This window comes from Chaetodon auriga, chromosome 7 (assembly GCF_051107435.1).
Source record: "Chaetodon auriga isolate fChaAug3 chromosome 7, fChaAug3.hap1, whole genome shotgun sequence".
NCBI classification, from domain to species: Eukaryota; Metazoa; Chordata; class Actinopteri; order Chaetodontiformes; family Chaetodontidae; genus Chaetodon; species Chaetodon auriga.
In genome coordinates, this window is record NC_135080.1 from 744,796 (window position 1) to 760,000 (window position 15,205).

General features: G+C 45.1%; 2 protein-coding genes across 5 annotated transcripts in view; one reads left to right on the forward strand and one right to left on the reverse strand.

The window, feature by feature from the left end:
* col4a4 (collagen, type IV, alpha 4) overlaps positions 1-13,854 on the reverse strand; it is a 36,238-nt gene extending 22,384 nt beyond the window's left edge. Inside the window, exons 1-11 of the mRNA XM_076735871.1 lie at positions 13,708-13,854; positions 11,639-11,801; positions 8,483-8,525; positions 3,930-4,001; positions 2,164-2,298; positions 2,039-2,083; positions 1,831-1,947; positions 1,479-1,547; positions 1,142-1,177; positions 845-907; positions 549-584 (exon numbers count right to left, since the gene is read on the reverse strand). Of these exons, the coding sequence (XP_076591986.1) occupies positions 549-584; positions 845-907; positions 1,142-1,177; positions 1,479-1,547; positions 1,831-1,947; positions 2,039-2,083; positions 2,164-2,298; positions 3,930-4,001; positions 8,483-8,525; positions 11,639-11,685 (663 nt within the window). The 5' untranslated portion in view covers positions 11,686-11,801; positions 13,708-13,854. The remainder of the gene's footprint in view (positions 1-548; positions 585-844; positions 908-1,141; positions 1,178-1,478; positions 1,548-1,830; positions 1,948-2,038; positions 2,084-2,163; positions 2,299-3,929; positions 4,002-8,482; positions 8,526-11,638; positions 11,802-13,707) is intronic.
* Positions 13,855-14,819: 965 nt separating this feature from the next.
* The window catches only part of col4a3 (collagen, type IV, alpha 3), a 25,635-nt gene continuing 25,249 nt past the window's right edge, over positions 14,820-15,205 (forward strand). For 3 of the 4 annotated variants that reach the window (XR_013077407.1, XR_013077406.1, XR_013077408.1), the window contains exon 1: positions 14,820-15,124. Coding sequence is in view for 1 of the 4 variants with exons in the window: in XM_076735554.1 (XP_076591669.1) it covers positions 15,038-15,124 (87 nt within the window). In the remaining 3 variants the exon portion in view is untranslated. The remainder of the gene's footprint in view (positions 15,125-15,205) is intronic. The other variant, XM_076735554.1, reaches the window with a different exon arrangement.

A 15,205-nucleotide genomic window follows, 5' to 3' on the forward strand; every position in this document is an offset into this window, starting at 1 on the left:
CCATTAAACAAACACGTGACTCAACGCAGGAGGACCAACTGCTCAGGTCAAGACTCAGCAGTTCACCTACACCTGAGAGACGAGGGACACTCACTGGAGGACAATGTGCATAAGTAGGACAGAACGGACGGTTTAAAGGGGAGTGAAGGAGGCGGTTTATGCCGCCCTTTCATCTCTTCCAAGGAGACCCAACAAGTGCTCACAGTTGGCTTCATGTGAAAACTCAGCCAGGAGCTCTAACGACTCAGGTAGTATCAAATACCTGGAACTCCCCAAGAAGCCTTTTGGATGAGGGGTGGAACCTGTTCAAGTTTCTAGAGTCAAGTCCAGCTGCCCTTCATTCAGCCCACGAAGAACAAGGTGACCTGGATGATTGAGGATGTCTGAAGATTACAGAGTCTCTGAGCTGCAGCTCAGAACAGGTAAGACAGACGGGAGACACACAGACCTGTCTCTGTTACCAACCTGTTTCTAATGAAGGCCTGTCCAAGTGATAAAATCACACGTACTACTCTAATTTCTATGTGTATATACTGTGTAGTACTTACAGGTGCACCCCTGGAACCAGGCAGACCAGGGAGACCCTGCAGACACAGACAGATCGACATCAGAAGATAATTCTAACAATTTTTTACGTTTCGTAAATACAAAGTAGGTCAAAGTGCTTTAGAAATAAATGTTATTCTATGTATAAAACAGCTGCATGTTAGCGTGAACTTTAGAAATCTGTCAAGTTATTTGGAATTTGTGCCTCAAATAGATCAATCAGGCAATATTATCATCATTATCATTTCTATTATAAATACTATTGGAGTCGTCTGTGTCTCTGTTGGTTGTGACTCACGTTGGTCCCGTCCGGTCCAGCAGGACCTGGATCTCCTGTCTGACCGGGGAGACCCTGTTCACCCTGCAGACACAAACTTCACATGTAATTCACTGCCAACCTCTCAGACCACAGAGACACCAGAGCACGTGAGCCGGGACACCCGCCCAGAGAAGGTTTCTCTGGGCGCAGATACAGAACTCCCTCCCTGATCCTCCTCCTCAGCTCCTCCATTCTGCTGCTCCTCTTTTTTTAACCTTTGACAGTGTATCTCTCTTTCTTGGTGGTACCTGGTGTCGCTTCTTGTGTTGTTCTCACCTGCAGACCAGGAAGTCCACTCTGCCCGACGTCTCCCTGTCCACACAGAGACAACGATGAGTGTTTCTTCATGTTACACACTGACAGCGTTAAAGGCATCAATACTTCAGTGTTACTCATTCATGTGACAGAGACGAGCATCAGAAACCTGAACTCCAAGCATCAAAGCATCCCACCATCTGATCACGTCTGCAAAGACTCCAGTGACACACAGCAACAGACAGAAGGCCCAGTTCTACTGACGAAAATCAACTCAAGTCCAGTCTCAGGTGTGCAGATGCTGTACAGCACAGGTATGTTTACAGTACAAGTACACTCATAGTACTTGTGTACTTACAGGTACTCCAGGGTACTGGATGAAGTACATTGCTGGATCTCCTGGAAATCCCTTCAGTCCCGGCAAACCCTGTAAACAAAGCACTGTTATCACGGTGATAACGTAGTAGTACACCACATATACTGCAGTAAACTCTGTACTTTATACAACAGTACACTATGTACTTTGTATGACTCATGTATATGTACGCAGCGCTTCCGTTTTCAAGGATGTTTTGCTGGTGTTTGACAGGTTTAAAGAAATCCTTATGGAGTCTGGTCCAACACACACACCTGATGCTCTGACGACACGATGGAAGTACAAACCTTTAACTTTCCATTCAGTGTGTTATTGATCGCTCAGCATCTCTGACCTGTTCTCCATCAGGTCCATATTCTCCAGGAAGTCCTCTCTCTCCTCTCTCTCCTCTGGTTCCGTTACATCCATCCAGACCTGGAAAACCAGGACCTCCTGCAGGACCCGGGTGACCCTGAACACACAAACACGTGCTCACAGTCTGACCTTTGACCTCAGCACGTCTGGGCGAATCAGAGCAGCTGAGAGGAAGCGGGACTTCTTACCGGGACTCCTTCTAAACCTGGAAAACCAGGAACGCCGACACTTCCCTGAAACAAAGAGTGGGAGAGCTTTAAAGTGAAGTCCTGGTCCAGTTTCAGGGTCACGCCTCAGACCCGTTTTTACTCACCAAGTCTCCTTTTGGTCCTGCAGCTCCTGTTGGCCCCTCGTCTCCTCTCTGGCCTTTCTCTCCTGGAGGCCCCTGGGGACCCGGAAAGCCTTGGGGGCCCTGAGGACCCTGCTGCCCCAGAGGACCCGGAGGACCCTGCACAACATAAATCACACAGTTAAAACCTGACAGACCCTGTTATTGATACGATACGATGATGAACGATGAAGGAACAGAGCAGGTGAGCAGATCCAACATGGCCGCCTGACTCGGCTGCTTCACCTTCAGCACAAACAGAAGCAACAACGAGCCGTTTCCTCTGCACACAAACGTCACAGGTTCGATGCTTATCTGACCACAGGAGGGCAGTGTGACACCACCAGCACCACAACACACGCACACACACACATGCGCGCGTATTATTAAGTTACACATCCATAAAAAGTGTCCTCATCTGCTTCACTGAGGGTCAATCAATGGACAGATGCTGATAAACCTGGAGTCAGATCAATACTGATCAATCAGTCCTGGTGCTGTGTGTGTGTGTGTGTGTGTGTGTGTGTGTGTGTGTACATCAGTGAAGTGTGACTGTATTAATGTGTGTTAACTTATGTTTGCGTGCTAGTGAGTGTGTGTTTGTGTGTGTGATGAGATGTTTGTGAGTGTGTACTGAGTGTGTGTGTGGTGTATATTGAGTGTGTGTATGATGAGATGTGTGTGAGTGTGTGTGTGGTGTGTACTGAGTGTGTGTGTGATGAGATGTGACAGCTGTGATCTCTGTTAGTCCTCCCTCTGTCCTTCTTTCTCTGAAACTATTGAACTGTGAAATCACTGAGACAGACGCCTTCCCACAATCCTCTCTGCCTGTCTGCTGCCCCCAGCTGTACAAACACACATTGAAACACCCACACTAATACGAATACACACACACACACACACACACACACACACACACACACACACACACATCAACACACCAACACACACAGATCGGGGGTCAGTTTATGTTTGGCAGACAGTCTGTACAGATAAATGTTTACTCATCAGCTGATTGAGAGACAGCAGACGTTTGATTTGAATTCAGTGGTGCTCAACATCTGGACACACGGTGACTGTACAGAAACATCTGGACACACTGTGACTGTACAGAAACATCTGGACACACTGTGACTGTACAGAAACATCTGGACACACTGTGACTGTGTACAGAAACATCTGGACACACTGTGACTGTACAGAAACATCTGGATACACTGTGACTGTGTACAGAAACATCTGGACACACTGTGACTGTACAGAAACATCTGGACACACTGTGACTGTACAGAAACATCTGGACACACTGTGACTGTACAGAAACATCTGGACACACTGGATCATTTGTCTTAACCTGTTAACATTACCTAAAAGATGTTTCTGGACACAAACACTCAGAGTTTAGGGAGGAAGAGGAGTAAAACTGTGACATCACAATGCTCTGTGTGTGTGTGTGTGTGTGTGTGTGTGTGTGTGTGTGTGTGTGTGTGTGTGTGTGTGTGTGTGTGTGGAATCTGCTGACTCAGTTTAAGGTAAACAGCTGCTAATTTAACACCAATACATTCCTCACTAACACTCCTCCATCTAGCAGCTCATTATTAGTGTGTGTGTGTGTGTGTGTGTGTGTCTTCACTGTGTGTGACAATGAGGGCGTCACATGTCTGTCAACAGAGGAAAGTGCATGCAGCTGTGATGATGTCATGATCAGCTGGGCTCTGATTGGCTGCTGTGTGTGAGCAGAGGAGTCTCACCCTCGCTCCTTTGGCTGGGAAACACTGACAGGTGGAGCAGTCCCGACCTGCGCACGGCTCCGTCTTGTCGCCCTGGAAACCACGATAGAACACAAAATTAACAGTGACATCAGTGTGACATCAACCTTCATCAACATTACATTCCTATGACATCACTGCATCATCATCATACAAAGCCCATTAGAGGAAGTTCTTCACTTGACACACAACAATACAACACAACATCACACATGTCAACATGACACAGGTGTGACCTCATCATCATCATCATCATCATCATCATCATCATCATCATGCTAACAAAGGAGTTCCTGACCATAAGGAGAAGAGCAGCAGAGTGTGTTTGTGTTTTCAGTCAAATTTAGTCTCCGGACTTCCAGAACACTTTACTAGATGTTTTCATACCCCCATGATCCTGGGAGCGGTTTAGTCCAGGGACGCAGCTCCTGGTTCAGTCACCCTCTACGACCAAGTCCAGAACCTTTACACCCCTGCATCCTCAGAAGTAAGCCACCTCATCCAGGTCATTGGTGAGCACCTAGTGGTCTCCAAAGGTTTCCATCCACACCCCTGAGGCCCTCTGGGACCCAGGTGGAAGGAATGACGGAGTAACTACATTGCTGGTCCACCACCAGCAAGGCTGCATGTCAGGGTTGCCAATCGGGGGCCAAGCATAGGTGGGGAGTCTTGGCATGCTGACCCTAGGCTATAAAAGCTGGCTCTAGAGCTGAGGAATGTCACCTCTCTGGTGGTAAAGTAGTTGGAGTGGTAACAGTGTACACGCAGCACTGGACCTGGACTCAAACTGCTGGAGAGGAGCTGGACAACAACAACTCGGCAACAATGGAGGAACTTGTGGGGGAACGACTGTGAGCTGCCGGCCTGATCCTGGTCTGAATGGTGATTTTGTTATTGGACTTCTGTGCAAGTCATGGACTGTCCGTAAGGGTACATGGTACCGAAGTACCTGAGGCCAAAGTGATCAAGTTTGTAATAATGTCCACAGACCTGGTAAAGGAGCAGAGCTTTCAGAGCTGATAACCTCAAACAGGTAGTAAGGGTGGAGGTCTGGCAGAGGACCCTGACTGCGAGGTGTTGACTTCAGGCTGCTCAGAGATGTGGTCAGAGGGTTGTTGGTGCTTTTCACTGCAGTAAACAAACAACTGGCTGCTGGACAACAGCCATGAAGGAGGCTGTCCAGCTGCAGAAGGAGTAATTCCAGGTTGTTTGGACCACTGGACTCCTGATGTAGCAGACAGGCATCAGGAGGACAGAAGGACAGCAGCTTGTGTGGATCTGTTAACCCCAGATTCAAGAGCAGTTACTCCAAGTCCTTCAGTCCAAACAGGTTCTGTTTTGATTTTCATGAACAGAATCTAAAGGTGATGCTGTGGTTATCTACAGAGCGTATCGCTGCTACTTTGTGGATAATGTGCAGACCCAGAACACACTGGAGGGATCACACATGCCATCAGGCTTCGGGATCCTCCTGGAAGAACTGAAGGATGTCAGAACCACTTTGCTTCGCCGGCTGCCATCATGAACCGCACCAGCTAAGCAGCAGCACATGTACGAATGTATGCAGCAGAGACAGTTCGGAGTCTTCAGGTGTGTTTTGTCCCGTTTGTTCAGACTGCAGCTCAGTGGCTTTTGTGTTTTTGGGTGTATTTTCTCCAGCAGTGTTTTGTTTTTATGGTGTATTCTCTGTGTTCAGACAGTGAGGAATGTAAACAGCGTGCAGAGACAGACAAGCATCTCTGAGATTCTCAGGAAGCAGACAGCTGACTGTGTGTGTGTGTGTGTGTGTGTGTGTGTGTGTGTGGATCAGATAACGTCAGTGACAATCGTGTTCCATTTTTCTGACCCACACACTCTTTGAACAGTCTGAATGAGGACAGATGTGAAGCAGCTTCTGTTCATCAGATACGAATCAAACCATCAGAGTGGCTGCAGCGTTTACACGATAACACACGTTCCTTAACGTGCAGCATGTAATGAAACACACACGTTCCTTAACGTGCAGCATGTAATGAAACACAGGCGCTCATTAAGGTACTCATATAATGTGTTTTTGAATGTAGAGCGTCACATAAAACACATATGTTCCTTAATGTATGCACATAATAAAACAGACATTTCGTTGTGTAAAACATAGAATGAAGCGTGTTGGCTGTATGCACATCATGAAATACACACGTTGGTTTACGGACGTCGTTTAAGACATATATATAAATCAGCCTGTTCGTTAAAGTGCACGTATGATGAAACTCGTGTTAATGTGAAATTAAACACACACGTTCGTTGATGTACGCTGTGTAAGAACATGCGTGTTCATTACTGTACACTGGTCATCAAACACGTGTTTGCTGATGAAAGCCATATAATAAAACACGTTAACAATGTTTACAGCGATCAGATGATGGAGAACACGGGTGGTGTTGATGAAGAGTTCCTCTGATGGAGGATGAGGATGCAGGTAGGGAACCGCTGTCCCAGAGGACCTGACACTGACTGTCCCCCTTCACACATCCCACAGAGTGTCCCTGTTGATATACTGAGTGTTTTTTTTTTCTCAGTGGGCCCCAGACGGCGAGTTTCCCAGCATGCAGCAGTGTTTGTGTAGCAGCCACATTCCTGCAGCGTTGTGTAAACCAGGTTATCAGTCAGGCGTGGCTATCAGCAGCAGGAATGTGGCTATCGCTCTATCTGCTGTCACGACTTTGTCCTGAAAGTCTGCACTCACACCATCCTCCCTCCGTCAGTCCTCCATTTATCCTCCATCATCACTCAATCTGCTGTCACAACTCACACCATCCTCCATCCATCCACCTCCATCAGTCCTCCATCAGTCCTCCATCTGCACTCACACCAGCTCCCACTGACGTCCATTAACCCTCCATCCACCCTCCAACCTCCCACATCCCTCCATCATCCCTCCATCTGGGACACCATGCTGCCACCGATTGGCTGAACAGACAGTGGAGCAGCTGATTGGCCGATGACGCTGCTGTTCACAGACAGACTGAACCTGACGACCTCGACAGGATGGAGAGACTGAAGAGTAACGTTTCTACACCTCTGAAGGGTCATCTCGACATCATCTGTCCTCCGCTATCTGTCCATCACAGCTGGTGTCTTTATATCAGTCTCTGTGTTAGTAGTCAGTTAAATCAGCAAAACTTGAGGACCAAGACCTGATCCCTGAGAGACACCACAGGAACACAGATGATCGTCTACGTCCACCTGCAGATCAGCCCCACCTGAGTTCACCCAACACCTGAACCTGTCAATCACCTGAACCCAGTGCCTCAAAGACCTTCTGACAATCCGGACATTCTGTTGCTTTTGGGGAACTTTTTGTTTATTTCACCCTGATGTACTTTCCGTTAATATGGCTTTAGTGACTCTGTGGGTGGTTCTAATTGTGGACTCTCCACCTCCCCCGAGGAGACTCAGGGACAACATCGTACATCATGTCCTGCTAAAGGAAGCTTCCAACAGCTTTCCAAACAAATAACAGTTTTATGTTATTTCTACCGTCTCAAGTCCGAACAAAAGCAAACACAGAATCACACCCATCACATTTATGGAAAAGCAAACATAAACGTACTGTTTTATATGGCACTACTCACAACACAAGCCAGCATTCACCCATTCACACACACACACACACACACACTAATGGCACAGCTATAGGCAGCAATTTGAGGTTCAGGATCTAGTCCAGGCACAGGCAGGTCCAGGTGTGGGACAACAGGGATGCTGGCCCCAGCTGACATCTGATTGGCCCCTGTCACGTGCCCTGTCACAGATGACATCTCTAATAACTTCTTGTAACTGTAGTGATGCTGCGTTCATGTCATGAGGAAGGGAGGGTAACAATGGGACGGACTGCCATGTTTACGACTTGGACGCAGCTCGGAGGCTAATGTCATTCGTCTTAATGAGAGGGAGCTGGTAATTCCGATGTGGCTTGAACGTGGCATGAGACTTTACAGAGAGCTGAAGGTAAACAGACGCTGCAGAGTTTCATCCTCCACAGAAGCTTCAGGTGAGTTACGATTCAAACATTCAGAACTCAGCATTGTGGAACGTTAGTTCGCAGCGAGCTACGACATCAGTAGTTAATTAAAACTGAAACCCACTGGCGGCCCGTCGGATCATTTCCTCCTGTTTATTTTTCTTTCGGTTTATTAATGCGCATTGTGTTCCCGTTTAGACTCATATTTAACATCGTTAGTAAGCTCAGACTTCAGAGAATCCATTGATTCAAACCACTTCAAGATCCAATCACAAGAGGCTCAATAAACAGACAAACAACCAATTTAAAAAGTGACGCCACACTGAGGAAACTCACCGCTGACGCCTGTCATTGATCCACAGATCGAAAACCTGCTGTGCTCTCCTCTGATTGGACAGCACACCTGAACTGACTCAGCTCACAAAAAAGCCGTCAGAACCCGACTGTGACTGAAGAAGCTGCTCAGAGGAAGAGAAAACTCTTCGTCGTCACAGTGAAGAAACCAAAGCTGAGTTTGAGGTGATGAACTCACCCCGAGAGCTGTAGGAGGAGCCGTCAGGATCATCAGGAGGCACCTGGAGGAGCAAATGGACAGGTGAGTCAGGGAACAGGTAACAAGCTGGACTAACAGAGTGCAGCTCTGACTGGTCAGTAACGAGAGATGATGATCAGCTGACACTGGGGTCACATGCTGTGGGGTGATACATGGTATAGGTGCCATGTTGACTGTTGGAGAGTAACTAAGTACAATTACTCAAGTACTTTACTCAAGTACTGTTATGAGGTACTTGTACTTGAGTTTTTCATTTATGATACTCTTCTACTCTACTACATTTTGGGGGTAAATGTTGTTCTTCTTACTCCACTACATTAATTTGACAGCTTTAGTTACTTTGCAGATTTCGATTCTAAATACAAACTATTGATCAGCTGATAGACTCTGATGTTTAATTATAGATTAATTTTTCCAGCAGTATAGAAAGTAAAACTGCCTCCACTTTTAGCAGCTGCAACACTACAGAGAGGATCACTGAAATGCATCAATAATTACAATCCAAACTTATATTTTGACACTAATACTTTTGTACTTTTACTTTAGTAAGGTTTTTAACAAAGTATTTCTACACTGTAGTGTACTTTTACTTCAGTAGAAGTTCTGAACACTTCCTCCAGCACCTGTCAGCAGTATAAAAGATGAACTTTGGCTTTATATGAAGTCTAAAACTTCACGTTACATTAATTCAGACGTTCAACGTGCTGACGTAAGTATCATCTCATTTCCTGTTTCCAGTTGCTGCGTTAGCATTAGCGGACATCTGTTGCTCGTCTGACTTTAAATTTCTCTGTCTCAGTTGATCTTATTAGCCGCTGTTTAATATATCATTAGCTCTGCTCAAGCACTCATAAGCCTGTCTGTTTAATGAGCGCTTATCTCACTTGTCTGCTCTGCTAGCTACACTAGCTTAGCTTAGCCTAGGAGCTAGCGAAGGCTTCTCCCTCTCCGGCTTTCTCTGCTGTAATGACACCCGGCTACGCCAATCCGAGGTCAATGTCAGACTCCGTAGTTTTCAGCGACACGTTAACCGCTGGCCGTCCAGGCGGTGTCCAGCTAACAGTGTGGGCTTCATTGATCATTGGCAGACTTTCTGGGGGAGACCTGGTCTGATGAGGAGAGGCATCCATCCCACTCTGGATGTCAGAAATCTGACCAACCCAGAGACTGTGTCTGCCCCCAGACCACCTAAACTAATCCAAAGTGCACATAAAAACTAATACAAATGAAAACAACCACTGCACTAGAATTAAGATCTCTGTCCTCTGAAGCTGTTTTAGTAAATGAGTTCATATCAGACCAGAATATTGATTTATGTGTCTGACTGAAAATTGGCTGTCATGACGAGTATCTCAGCCTGAATGAAGCGACGCCTCAGAAAACATATTAACACTCACATTCCTCGAGGCAGCAGCCAAGGATGAATCAACCCTAAACCTAAACTCAGTTTTAACTCATTTGAAAACCTTGTTCTTAGTCTGTCACATCAAACTATCATCAAACTTTCTTTCACTATCAAAATCGTCAGCCTGTGTTTTAGCCCCTATCCAGACTAAGCTGCTTAAAGAATTTTTTACCCTTAATTGGATCTTCTTTATCAGACATGAACAGTCTGTCTTTATCAACAGGTTTCACACCACAGTCCTTTAAAGAATCTGAAATAAAACCTCTTCTTAAAAAGTCGACTCTTGATCCAGGAGTTTTAGCCAACTACAGACTCTCTCTCTAAAACCCTTCAGAACGCAGTTGCTAATCAGCTGTGCAACTTTCTACACAACAATCGTTTCTATGAGGATTTCTAGACTGGATTTAGAGTGCATCATAGCACAGAGACAGCACTGGTTAAAGTTACAAATGACCCTCGAAAGGCATCAGATAAAGGACTTGTCTCTGTACTAGTCTTATTAGATCTTGGTGCTGCATTGGACAGCATTGACCATCACATCCTGTTGCAGAGACTGGAACACCTCACTGGCATTCAGGGAACTGCACTAAGCTGGTTAAAATCTTACTTTTCAGATCATTCCTTTAGGGAACATTATCAGGAAACATTCAAGAAATTTTCATTGCTATGCAAATGATACCCAGCTATATTTATCAATGAAGCCAGAAGAAACCAGTCAGTTAACTAGACTACAAGCGTGTCTTCAGGACATGGATGACCTGCAATTTTCTGATGCTAAACTCGGACAAAACTGAAGTTATAGTTCTAGGCCCTAAATACCTTAGAAACTCACTTTCTGATGACATAGCAATAATGGATGGCATTGCGCTGGCCTGCAGCACCACGGTAAAAAATCTGGGAGTAATCTTTGACCAGGACATGTCCTTTCACTCCCATGTAAAACAAATTTCAAGGACTGCATTTTTTCACCTACATAACATTGCAAAAATCAAGCACATCCTGTCTCAAAATGATGCAGAAAAACTAGTCCATGCATTCATAACTTCCAGGCTGGATTGTTGTAGTTCCTTACTATCAGGCTGCCCAAATTTGTTGCTAAATATTCTCAGCACGTGTTCTGACAAAAAAGATCACATTTCTCTGATATTAGCCACTCTGCACTGGCTCCCTGTGAAGTTTAGAATAGAATTTAAAATTCTCCTCCTTACATACAAAGGCATAAATGGTCAGGCACCATCTTATCTTAAAGAGCTCATAGTACCTTATTACCCCACTAGAACACTGCATTCCCATAATGCAGGCTTACTTGAGGCTCCTAAAGTCTCCGAAAGCAGAACGGGAGCCAGAGCATTTAGCTATCAAGTTCCTCTCTTGTGGAACCATCTTCCAGTCTTCGTCCAGGAGGCAGACACTGTCTCTACATTTAAGAGTAGGCTTAAAACTTTCCTTTTTGATAAATCCTATAGTTTGGGCCGACTCAGGCTTGGCTTGGACGAGCCCCTAGTTATGCTGCTGACTTGCCATGATACACCGAGCTCCTCTGTTCACTTCCTCTGGGAACTGTTGGGTCTCTGTAGATAAAGAGTTTGGTCTGGACCAGCTCTATACGGAAAGAGTCCTGAGACAAATTCTGTTGTGATTTGGCGCAACATAAATAAAACTGAATTGAATTAAACATGTTCATTTGTACTTCACATGCATTTTTGTTAAGTTTTTTTTGTTTTGTTTACCAGAGCCAGGTGTGGCTGCAGGGGGCGGAGCAGCAAGTCAGCAGCATCGTGTCCTCTGCTCAGAGGAAGTCCCTCCCACTTCACGGCCCTGTCACTCTGACTCCCCCTCCAGCTGGTTCTCAGCCAATGAGGAGCCTCTGACACTCCGATGCAGGTGGTTGTCCTGTAAAGACACAAAGACAAATTGAGACAAAAAACACCATTAAATTCTGAAGAAAAACCATCAGTTCAAATCTAAGATCACATTTCCACTTAAAGTCCATTCAGGTGTCTCATATCAGATGACATTTAAAACTCTTAAACTCTTTACACTCAGTCTCGTCTCTGCATCACAAATCTGATTACGATCCGTCTTTGTTGTCTCAGCTACATGTAGATCGGGGTTGGTCCTCCTCTGGTCTAGAAGGAGGCTGTGAGCCACCTGAAGCTGTTTGACAACTGACTGAAACACTGAAGAAGAACCTCTGCACTTTAGTCGTGAAGTTACAACAATAACAGTTTAGCTAGTGCTAGCTAACAACTACCCACAAGCTAACAAGTAAACATAAGCTAACAACTACCCACAAGCTAACAAGTAAACATAAGCTAACAACTACCCACAAGCTAACAAGTAAACATAAGCTAACAACTACCCACAAGCTAACAACCATCCATGAGCTAACAAGTAAACACAAGTCACCAACTATCCACAAGCTAACAACAATTCACATGCTAACCGCTATCCACAGGCTAGCAACTCTCCACAAGCTAACACACTCATGAGTGACATTGTGGACTTCGAGTGAACGTTCTGCTGTTGTCTCGCCGCTCTCTGACCCTCACAGATCACTGAGTGTCTGAACTGATCAGGGATCAGATTGTATTTGATTGTACATGTAGAAATGACTGGAGATGGACAGAGGAGACAGACAGGTGGAGACAGACAGACAGACAGATCATGGATGCGTTCCGAACATCAGTCAGTCCGTCCTGAATGCTTCTTGAATGCGTTTACACTGAAACGCATCCAGCAGCGTTGAATGAGATCAGATGGATCAGATCTGATCTGCATGAAGTGACTCAGAGTAAATGAGGTCAAACTTTCCTTCTCAGCAGATGAAAGAAAAACAAACTCTGTCCAAACATCGTCCTGCAGACGGCGGTGAAGGAAGAATGGACTTTAAGGTGACCTGTCTGCCATTGGCTCATTAACTGTCTGGTTACTGTAAACGAGCCAGTGACAGAGGAGGAAACCCAGGACCATAGCTGAGTATGTCCAGGGGACGTCTGGTACTTTAAACTGCTCTACATTTATCTACCAGCTTGAGTTACTCGTTACTTTGCAGGTTTTCACAGTAAAAACATGATCAACTTATGAAAATAAGATTCATATTAAACGACCCAACATGAACTTAATCAGCTGCTTAAATATGAAGCATCTCAAATCTAATGGATTGAAACACTTCAAAAGGGCTTTTTATGCTGAATAATGTTAAATACTTTTGATACTTGAGTACATTTTGCTGTTAAAACATTCTGAATGCCGGACTTTCACTTATACTGGAGTATTTTTACACTTTGCTAGTTTTTACTTTTTTCTTAACTTGGATCTCAGACTCTCTTTAATCACATTTCACGACTGAACAAACACGTTAACACAGCAGATTGTGTCTGTGATTAGTCACAGATAAAGACTCCAGGTATCAGGACTCAAAGTAAACTTTGGTTTTATTTTGAAATGCAGATTTAAAGTTGACATTTTTGACTTCTCCAAACCTGAATCTTGTAGTTTTACTGTGTACAAAATCTGCAGGATGAAATACTGCAGTACAGCAGCAGCACAGTGCACTGTATTGCAGTAGTTGAGTAAAAGTACTCCGTTACTTCTCTTCCTGATCAGCTTCATCAGCGGCTCATCAACGGAAATTAGCCTTTTGACGTCAGCGACTAATTAGAGCTTCTTCAGCAGCTAATTAAGAGTTAATTAACAACTGATTGATCGTCGGATCAGCAGCAGCTGCAGCGGCTCATTCAAACATCACACAGCAAGAAAAGCAGCAGCTCAGTGAGTCACGCACAGGTTCACTTACCTGAAGGTCTCGCGCTCAGTCTGAAGCCTCACGCGCTTTTCATGTCAGAGACACACAGACAGAAAACTCTCAACTTTTTGCGCTAAAGTGAAGCCGCAGCGCTCCGCTGCACACGCAACTCGACACCTGTCAATCCGCGGAAAACACCTGCAGGTGCGCACACCGACACTTCCGGTCCGCAGGATCCGCGCTCCAAAATAAAAGCGGTTCGTTGCTGCAGGAAGAAGAGAAATACAAATGGAAATGATTCATCTGGTGGATGGAAGTGTGATGAAGAGCAGTGATCACACCTTAGGTAAAACACGGCATTACCAGCAAGAGTTACAAAACTACAGTAAAACTAAAATAAAGTACAAGACACAAATCAATGGTAGTGAAGAAACACACCTGTGCAGGTGAGCAGCTGACAGTCCGAATGAAAGATGTGTGTCTGAGTTCAGTGTTTATCAGGAGAACTTTACTCATGTTTTCATGTAATCGCATGAAGTCATTTCTCAGATACTTTACTCAAGTAAAAGTATCAATACCACAATGTAAAAGTACATGATTAAAAGTAAAAGTCCTGCATTCAGTAAATTACTTGACAAAAAGAACAAAATGATTATCAGCAAAATAGTTTAAGGTAATGAAATTAAAAGACGCCATTTTGGGGGACATTTCAGTAAAAGAAGGATGATGCTTTTTTTCTATTCATTAACAAGATAATCAATACTTTTCAGGGCAAGTTACGACTTTGTTACTCTCATTAGTACATGAATACCTCATATAAATGATGTAGTTTTACACAACTTCAACCTGAGCAGCTCCAATAAAAACTGTAAACTCCAGAGTGACCTTTAATCTATCACAATATACTGTCTAAGCAAAGTAATTAGCAACTGCAGCTGTCTGATGAATGTGATAATAAAGAGAAAGATGTCCATCTGAAATGCTGCAGAATAAAGTAATGAATACTCCAGTCAAGTCAAATAAACCTTCATCTGATTTTTCAGTTGTTTTAAATCACAGTTTTTACTTTAGTCTTGTGATTTTACGTCAAAAAAGTAAGTGACGTTTATTTGAGTGCAGGCTTTTATTTTGAAAACATGGATCGGAAGTCTTGTACTGAGTGTCGTGGGTTTCACTCCTGTCAGCGGACTGTCTCTCTCTCCATCGCGCAGCAGGTTGCTGTGGTCCGACTGGATCAGCCGCAGGGACCCCCTTTAAACAGAACCGAACCGAACTGAGCCGAACTGAGCCGAACCGGCAGGAGGAGCCCATCCCGAGCTCCGTGAGCTCAGCCTGGACTCAGACTGATCAGCCGAGACTCTGCAGCACTGTGTCCGCCCACATGGAGGCTCCGGGCGGCCTGAGGATCGTCCCGCTGCTGTTTACGATGCTCTTCTGCTGCTTCGCCGCTCCGGGACACGCCAAAAGGGTGAGTGAACACACCCCGAGACCCGCACCCAGATGATGGGCGTCGGTTCGACCGTTTTCTGCTGAGGGAAGAAGCTGAAGA